General features: G+C 38.1%; 1 protein-coding gene across 1 annotated transcript in view; it reads left to right on the top strand.

Annotated features, from left to right (window-relative positions):
* The first annotated feature begins 4260 nt into the window (after positions 1-4260).
* Positions 4261-9906, top strand: part of LOC107672190 (purine nucleoside phosphorylase-like) — a 7091-nt gene continuing 1445 nt past the window's right edge. The window contains exons 1-6 of the mRNA XM_016465281.1: positions 4261-4271; positions 4594-4859; positions 7782-7951; positions 8123-8226; positions 9139-9314; positions 9598-9788. Of these exons, the coding sequence (XP_016320767.1) occupies positions 4837-4859; positions 7782-7951; positions 8123-8226; positions 9139-9314; positions 9598-9788 (664 nt within the window). The 5' untranslated portion in view covers positions 4261-4271; positions 4594-4836. The remainder of the gene's footprint in view (positions 4272-4593; positions 4860-7781; positions 7952-8122; positions 8227-9138; positions 9315-9597; positions 9789-9906) is intronic.

The raw sequence follows: 9906 nt of genomic DNA, 5'->3' as shown, positions 1-9906 counted from the left end.
GTGTTGAGGCAGAACACATAGCATTCGTCATTGAGAAGATTTTTACATATAACTACATCCGTCACATCAAGTTTGACTCACATTTGAGTAAGTCAATACTGTTATGTAAATGCAGAACTCTGCAGTACAAAGGTACTGTACAAAGCTACAGTTGCTATACTACACATATTAATAGCCATAAGTATCTCCCCAGAGAGAAACTGTGATGATGACCTTAATTAACTTTGAAAATGTTGCTGCTAAGATACTTGGAACCAGTGATGCAGAAGAACAAACTAAATAATTAAGCGATAGAGCTGAGCATTGTAAAATGCTGATATTTTACCTTGTGATGTGTGGTCTCACTCATATCTAAGAGCTTCAGGATATGGGGTGGATGCATCTCATAAGTGTTTGATAATCACTCTTCTGAAATCTGGCACATTTCTCGAGCATGTACAGATGGAATCAGCTGCAAAGGCATGTGCAGACTGTTATGAGTGCATTTATCCACTATATAACAAAATATTTTCCTATATTCTGCATACATTTATATTCCATAAATTACTCTTCATAAAGCTGCTTTGGAACAATGCACATTGTGAAAAGCACTATAGAAATAAATTAAACTGAAGTTAATTGATAAACTTTGCATGTCTTTTGGCTAAACTAGGATTCTCAAAACCTGCTCCTGGAGAACTACCGTCCTGCAGATTTCAGCTCCATCCCCAATCAACACACCTCAACCAGTTAATCAATATTTAATAACAAGCAAAAATAAAAAGGAGACATAGTAAATAAATCCCATTACAGTAAATAACTACTAGACGCATGGGACTAGAGCTATAATACGAGGTTTAAAAGGAACTGGTTTATCAGATACTTCATTAACAGCGTTTGTCAACACTCAACACCTTATAATCAACCACCTGTCAATCAAAAAATTAACATAAAAATCTATTATTCTTTATGGTCAGACTCAGAAAATATTTTTGTTAAATACTTAATGTAGTGTAGGATTTGGTGTCCTAGTGAAAGTACAGTAAGTCTGGTATGTTAATGTAAATAGTTTAATTAAGTTAATAATAGTTAGTGCTCCGTTTGGAGGCAGGGATTTTAGTTAATAATAAGGGTAACCTGCTGCTTTAAAAATACAGTTTTAAGATATATTAAAATGCTCACCTTTGCAAAATTTGCCTCCCGTTTGACCAGTTTGGGATTTCGGGGTGCCACCACTTTTGTTTTGAATCCCGCTGGCATCTTCTCACGTGAAAGTCAAAAGGGTCTGGCTGCAGACTTGCGGCAGGACCCTGTACGTTATAGTATAAAATGAGTTTTAATCGTTTAATCACCACCACAGCCTCTTGTCTCCATTGGCAACACGATTTGTGTCGATTGCAAGTGACGTCACAGGTATCGGAGAGTGCAAGTGGCGATTGCAAGTGACATTGTAATTTAGTTTCTTTTTTCTTGTCTTCACCACCTGGCTACTGTTGTAAAATGTTGAGAGATTCAAACAAAAAGTAATCAATAAATAGAACAAAATAAAAAATAAAGACTGCAAGTGACGTCGCTAGCGGAAGCGCAAGTGTCTGAGAGTGCAAGTCTGAGAGTGCAAGTGCAAGGCTGCAGCCAGACCCTTCTCGTGAACTTCGGAGGTTTGAGTGAGAAGCTTGGCTGGCATTTTGAAACAAACTGACTCACGTTTTTTGTGTAAAATGAAATCTGCTGCTAAAGGCAGAAATGTCTGGTTTCTTGCGTGATTGACGATGACAAGCGATAAATGTTTAACCCTGAAGCAGGTGGCTAGACGCCATTCGCACGCTAGGTCGCTTCATTGGTAATGTTGTGTTTATCCGAAACACAAGACGTTTAAAAAAGATGTTTGTAAAATAACCACACGGCTACATTATAAACTAAGAACAATAAAAATTAATAAAGCATTTTAAATGCCCCCACATTCTTCCTCAAGCGCACATTTCTCAACTTTGAGTTGTGGTTACCATGACAGCGGTCGCCATGGCACCGGGCTACTGAACGTTCTCAGTAAACAGCTCACTGATTGGTGTGCATAAATAAAGACGCCCTGTGATTCGCTGAAAGTGGTGGGCCTGAACAGTGAGGATATCTGTACCAAACCACAAACAAACTTTACTTTTCATTGTGTTCGCATGCAGAGTTAGATATGATTAAAATCTCAAAGAACAGTAAAGAGAAGTCTGTACGATACCATAATCTTATGTCATGGAACAATGGCAGAATAAACACATTTGAAAAACATTTTATTTTAGTCATCAAGATGCTCAGCAGTAGATTTATGAAATTAGACTAAAATCCTGAAGTATATTTTTTCCCCTGAGCACTAATCAGTGTAACATTAGGCAAACGGTCTGCCCTCTTTGACCTGACCATGTCTAATATAATTTCAAAAATTTTAAATGTAATTTGCACATATATATGTAGGTGTGTTGGTGAATTAAATAATCGTATAGTTTTGAATTTGACATAGCAACTAATTCTCATTCCTACCAAAGCAAAAACACATCTCTGACAGGACTGTTTTTTCTTTCATAGCTTAAACAGTTTTAAAAAGATAGCAAAAATGCATCTATTTGCCCTTTTATACAGTAATTTGTACGTATACTGAAGAAAGTAATGTTTTCACTCACTCACCTATTATTCATTCATTGTGACTTTATTAAGGTCATTTTCTTTTCTCTTTTTCCTTTTCTCATCCACCCAGAAGTTGTTCCAAAATCAAGAGTGTTGAGCATGTATGCATTATAGCATAATAATAATAGCTTAATGCATAACTAAACATGGGTGTGGTGCATCACTCTCTCATTGTGACATGAATATGCAGTTTGAGATATTGCACCAACAACATATAGTTTAGTACTGATTATACCCTTGTTAAAAAGAAGTACTTTTAGAATATACTGAATTGGCAACTGAATGCAAGGTTTTTGTGCACTTGGGGAACAAAACACAAGACACAGTACTGACATTACTCCCCCCTCCCGGAAGGCGTGTCCCCACAATATCCAAGGAGGCCCCTCAGGACAGACACGGGACGGCAGGCCTCCATAGCGGTGCCCGTTCCGGGACCCATGGCGGATCAGGCAGTTCGGGGCAGAGCAGGCAGACTAGGAGGCCATGGCAGAGCAGATAGACTAGGAGGCCATGGCGGAGTAGGGAGTTCAGGAGGCCATGGCAGAGTAGACAGTTCAGGAGGCCATGGCGGAGCAGAGAGTTCAGGAGGCCATGGCGGAACAGGGAGCTCGGGGAGCCTGGCCTCGACACTCGGCCTTGGGGAGAATGTCGGTTTCAGAGGCCCTCCGTAGGCCTAACTCGGGAACTGTGGCCCTCCCTGGGCTTGACTTGGGGACTGGAGCCCTCCTTGGGCTGGACATGGGGACTGGAGCCCTCCTTGGGCTGGACATGGGGACTGGAGCCCTTTTTGTGCACTTGGGGAACAAAACACAAGACACAGGACTGACAATATGCATGTTATTTGGAATTAAATGAAGGTTACATTTATAATAAATGCAATTAGTTGAACTTAAGAGTGAATTTTTGATTTATAGTAAAACATTTATAGTAAACGAAAATTTTAAGTCATATCTGTTAAAACTTCTATATCGTGGATTTAAATATTGGTAATTGCATAGTTGTATAATAAAGTTGCAAATTAGTACATTTAAAATACAGATATGTTAAAAAAATTAACAACAAACTACAGTTAACGTTAAAATTAAGTACTTTAATATGTTAGTCAATATATTAAAATACCTAAGTGTATTTCTTCAAAGCATGGAAAAAGATTATTAAAAACATTAATAATTAATAATGATTTAAAATGTACTTTAAAGTGAAACTTTTAATTTGACATTATTACAAACAGCACTTTTAAAATTGCAATAATAAGTTACGTTAAGAAACTGTGATGAAGTGTACTTTCTTTAAGTACCCTTGGCCTTTTATTTCATTAATATTATATTATCTGTAAATGCACATTCAGTATAATTAAGTGCACTTCTTTTTCACAAGGAAGGGTGTCTTGCCCAAAGTATTAACTTTACATTTAGTTCTAAATTTAGCTTAGTTTTTAGAGTGAAAGGTGGTAAACCACTGAATATTTAGATTGGGCAGTCCGGTTGGTGTTTAAAAAAAAATCCATAATCTCTGCGCGTGACAAATGACACTTTAACCGTTTCCCTGGGCACTTCAGTTAAACTACATAGAAACACGTTATTTCCCCTACTGTGAGGCACCACTACACGCCTGTGCTGGTCCTGGCAGGATGACAGTTCTCAAGGCTCTTTAACTGCGGATCAGTGAGTGGCCCATTCTGACAGACAATTGGATTAGCTTCAAAGACCTACTGAAGAACTTCATTTATTATTTAGTTTCGTTTTAAGAGTGAAAGGTGGTAAACCACTGCATATTTAACTACAGCAGTAGACGAAACTGTGTCAAAGTCCGGTTGGTATTTAAAAAAAACATCCATAATCTCTGCTAGTGACAAATGTTTCCCTGGACACTTCGGTTAAACTAACGTTAACACGTTATTTCCCCTGCTGTGAGGCACCACTACACGTCTGTTGCTGCCAGGTCCTGGCAGGATGACAGTTCTCAAGGCTCTTTAACTGCGGGTCAGTGAGCGGCCCATTCTCACAGAAAATTGGATTAGAACAACGAGCGCTGTTTAAGAAACCAGTTTTAAGACGGACTCCTCCTCCGTCACGCCACCTTTCCCACGAGACCGTCGGGTGTTTGACCTCTCGCTCATGTTGCTCTGTATTACTCCTCGTGCCAACAATATCCCGTTCAGTAATTCGACCAGGCGCTGCGGAAATGTCAACATCCAGCGAATGCAGGTAAGGTGGAAAACGAATATTCGCTGCCTTACAACATAGCAGACCTGCCAAATCAATATCCTACATCATTTCAGACTGTCTAAATGAAATCTTATTGTGAAAAAATATGGGATTACATTCGTGAGTAGGCTAGTCGCCATGACAACTGCCGTTATTTATTTACACCCCTCTTTCAGTGTTGCCAACTGCTTTCAATTGAAAGTAGCTAAAACTGGTAGCTAAATGTCACTAGATGACATCACAATGGCAAATTCACTGATCTATATAAAGATGAACGTAGATCAGTGGGCAAGATGAGAACTTAGATAAGGTTTGTCCAAGCAGTTGCTATATTTGTCCCTAAACTTTTGAAAAAAGTCTCAAAAGGGGCGGGGAAGTCGCTAAATCTAGCTACAAAGTAAACACTGCCCTCTTTATATCATAGATCAACCTGAAGTAAATGCGAGATCAAAATCTGTATGATTTACAACGCAGTCTCTGTCCTCAAGAGGATTTTTACTACTTTGTTTGGATGGCGATAGTTTATTCTTCATATATTCTTCCACTATTGTTTGTGCCTTCCAATTCCACAGTAAAAAGGAACATTTGCTGTCGACTATAAGCTCGAATGAAATTCAACATTTCTAATAACATATTATCAATAAAATCAGCTACTCATATTATAATTACGGATACGTAACACAATCGGCTTTGTGGATGCGCCCAGGATAATATGCAGCTCTTAAAGTGACAGGCTGCGCTATAAAAGCTTTGGGGAAACGGCTATGAAAACAAATGAGGACATCATGGCTGTTGGCAGACCTTTTCAAACCAAAAAAAAAAGACAGCGCTGTGATTGTAAAATAAGAGGCCTATTGTTTATTCTCACTGAGCGTTATGGAGTCATGTAGTGTTTGAAGCTCAGCTCTCTCTGAATGGAACGTGCTGATCCCGCAACGCCCTGCAGCACCACGGACAGCGCATGCTTACAGCTCGGCCACTGAGCTCTTACTACCCGATATTTTCTCTTGTTACCTGGCGCCTTATAGCTATGAAATGCTTTGTGATTATAAACGTGGGCAGTCCAGCTATGTAAGCAATTCAGTAAGAATGAGTATACTGTAATTTTTGTTTCAGTTTCAAAAGACTATAAAATAATTCAGAGTATGATGGTGCTTCATGTTAGTTAAATAATGACAGACACTTTTTGACAACCAGAAAGCATAATGTCATAATGACTAACCGCCTAAAGACTACAAGTGAATTTTGAACTACCTAATCTGGAAAGCGTCAGCTATGGACCTTAGACATGGGAGCGCCATATTTAATTTTTAACAGGAATAAAAATGAGGCTGTGAGGCAGTGGTCACCAAACTCGATCCTGATGTGTTTGAACCCTAATCAAACACACCTGAACCAGCTAATCAAGGTCTTAATAGCCTATAGGCTACTTGAATCTTCCAGGCAGGTGTGTTCAGGCAAGTTGAAGCTAAACTGCAGGACAGTGGCCCTACAGGGCCGAGTTTGGTGACCCCTGTTGTGAGGGATAGAAGTAGCCTACAGTGCATTCAATAGATTGTACTGTTGTTTAACATGACTGTTCAGCTGACGAGACGTCTTAGCGAAAAAAATAATTTAAATAGACAAAAGCCCATAAAACATTAGGTGAATAAAATGACATGATCTAGGACCTTTATATAGCTAGTGCGTGCCAGCCTTTCATCCGTTAAATTCAATATGGCATCTAACCTCAATATAGTCTATTAAGCCTAAGTATTCTTGTACACTAACTGATAACAAAGCTCTTTACAGTTTGCTACAAATAAAAATACAGTAGATTGCTTTGATAGTTGAGACCCAAGCGAAATCCAACGATGAGCACAGACCATTAATATAGTTATTTCATATAGTTACAGCTCAAAAATGGATTTACACTGCAGTGGTCATGGTAACATGACCAGCAGTTATACAGTAGCTTACACACTCAAGACAGATACTGGAAATCATTACTACAGTTATTGTTCAGGTAAATGATGTCAAAGAGATAATTCAACATATTCCAACACAATAGCATTGCAAATTACAAGGATAAATAATAAAGTAGCAATATCACTCGAGTACGAGAGCGATATTGCGTTTATACAACAGTTCGACGGAACATGTGTGTAATTAAACAAGAACGACAACAACGGAGTGCCTAATAAAACCCTCTTTTGTGCGGAACTACTTCCTTCCGCCACGGATTCAAAGCTCAAGTTGACAGTTAAACATACGTCACTTTTAGAATTCGTATCAAGGGCATGTGCTGCTTCAGTTAGGTTATTAGTGAGAAATAATGAGGTTATAAGAGAAACAATGCGGCAAGATGTGCATCCAAACGAGAGAGAGAGAGAGACCGCGAAGCTAGACGTTTCTTCTTATATTAACTAAAGTACTCTACGATTAGTTCAGTGAATAATTTTAAAAAAACATAGACCCGGCTAGAACAAGTGGACTGATACAAAATTGTGAAAGGGCGTTCCTGTAGCGATACCAGTACAATATCTCACGGTTCTCAACCAATCAGATTTGAGAACCAGAACAAACTGTTGTATAATATAATATAATATAATATAAAGGCCTAAAAAAACAAAACCTTTTTGTCACTGCAGTACTGTATATACTTTTGCTTCTCTATTCTAAATGCTGTTTTCAGTTGACCTGCTGTTACAACTCTGAAAGCAACTTGATTGGATCACTGTACTTGACAGGTCATTTCACATAGCATGTGTGTCTAATACAGATAATTCTGACACTTCCTTATATCATAACCAAGTAGGAAATTAGTCAAACATTATTCAACAGTTTGGCACTTTATTATGATGTGTGTTTTTTTATGCGTGACCTACACCAGCCCCACTAAGAAAAATATTAAGCAAAAAACAATGTTTTGTGTTTATCTAGCTACAGCTATGAGGAGTACAAAGAAACCGCAGACTGGCTGCTTGCTAACACAGATACCAGCCCCAAAGTGGCAATTATCTGTGGTTCAGGACTTGGTGGATTGGCTGACCTGCTGGACAAGAAGAAAGTGTTTCCTTATGACAAAATCCCCCACTTTCCCCACAGCACAGGTAGGAGATGTTTTTTTCTGTCATTCATAGCCTATTCAGAAAAATTTTATTCGTAATCTATTCACTGACTACACAAAAAATGAAAAAGCGTGTCCTTTATCACTTCACTGTCATTCTTTGGCTATTGTTTGCATAAGCAAACATTTAACAGTCTACCTCATGCCTCTTCAGTGCAAGGGCATAAAGGTCAGCTGGTGTTTGGAGAGCTGAATGGGAAGCAGTGTGTTTGCATGCAAGGCCGCTTCCACTTCTATGAGGGCTATAATATTGCCACGGTAAGTATCATTCTTAAAATCTCAAAGGGAAAATTGAATTCTCAAAGGATAAGGCATTCTATAATATTGCAACAGTCAATCTGCCCACCTACAGTACAGAAGAAAAAATATGAACAGTGCAAAACCAGAACATGTAAAAGCCTATGGGTTTGGATAGAAAATCTGGGAAATAAAGTGAAAAGGCACATTGTCAGTTGATAATTAAAACATCTTGGTAACACTTTACAATAATGAATCAAAGTCAAGAATCATCTCAGTGTTTCCATTCCTTTAGCAATTATATACCACGACACTAACACAGAGGTTATTCTGTACTTAACCATTGACTTCTCAGTGTTCATATAAGCAGAGCTATCAGCCATTTTAAGTATAACAGAGATGATAGTTAACCTTTGGCAAATGACCCTGTCTTCTCCTATGAACTTTTACAACATTCCAACATTTGTGTTGCTTGTGATCAAGTTAAATAATGTTCAGAAACACACAGACAGTGCTTGATCTTTGTTGCAGAAGCCAAGTGAAATATGACATTATGATTTATGGCATGTTTTTATGAGTGATTGAAATCACTATCCATAGTCTTGGTGTTGTAAAAAAGCAGTCATATATTTGTTTCTCAATTTCTTAATTCAGTGCACATGAGGAAAAAACAATTTTCAATTAAAATGTATTTAATCACAAAAAAATGTATAAAGACTTCAAATCTTACTTGTCAAGTGGAAAAAATGTACAATTCTCAATCCTTTTAAAATGGACAATTTAGACAAACGGGTGGGGGGGATACAGTTATAGCCTACTATATGGTTTTGATAACATATATCAGTTCATATCCAGTATTTAATTTCCTGTTTCATAAAGATGAGAACAGTTTGTCAAAACGGCTTTAAATCTTATACTATTGTTCTGTTTTAGGTCACATATCCAGTAAGAGTGTTTTTCCTTCTCGGGATTGAGACTCTGATTGTGACCAATGCTGCTGGAGGACTCAATCCTAGATTTAATGTGGGAGACATCATGCTGATCAAAGACCATATCAATATGCCTGGCTTTGCAGGCCAAAATCCCCTGTGTGGACGCAATGAGGAAAGGTGAATTGCCATTTAGTATATCAAGATGTTTAATGTTTTATTAAAATCCAAGCATATAGATTTAAGATCATTTTTTATAATTATGTTTAAAGAAACCTAATTCTAACTAACACCAGAATTTGAAGAAAAGTATTTGGATGAGTTCCTTTTATTTTTGACTTTGTTTTTAACAGTTCAGTCTTTGTTCTGCTATTGGCCTTGGTATATAATCTTACTAGCATTTCTCGAATGATTTCTGCGATCAGTCTAAATGTTCACTGACATTTGTGTTCTGTCCCTGTAGATTTGGAGTCCGCTTTCCCTGCATGTCTGATGCTTATGATAGAGACTTTGCACGGATGGCCAGGGAGACAGCCCAAGATCTAGGATGTGACTCTTTCCTCCAGGAGGGTGTTTACTGCATGTTGGCTGGACCGTCCTATGAGACGATTGCAGAATGCAGGGTTCTACAGATGCTAGGGGCAGATGCTGTGGGTATGTACTGTGTGACTACATAACACTTTTACCAAAGACATCACGAGTTAGCAAGACGTAGTGTCTGTGTGTGTGTGTGTGTGTGTGTGTATATATATATATATATATATATATATAT

The sequence above is a fragment of the Sinocyclocheilus anshuiensis genome, unplaced genomic scaffold, assembly GCF_001515605.1.
Source record: "Sinocyclocheilus anshuiensis isolate Anshui unplaced genomic scaffold, SAMN03320099.WGS_v1.1 scaffold997, whole genome shotgun sequence".
NCBI lineage: Eukaryota > Metazoa > Chordata > Actinopteri > Cypriniformes > Cyprinidae > Sinocyclocheilus > Sinocyclocheilus anshuiensis.
Note: the sequence above shows the minus strand (reverse complement) of the source record. Positions and strands in the feature narration are given on the sequence as shown.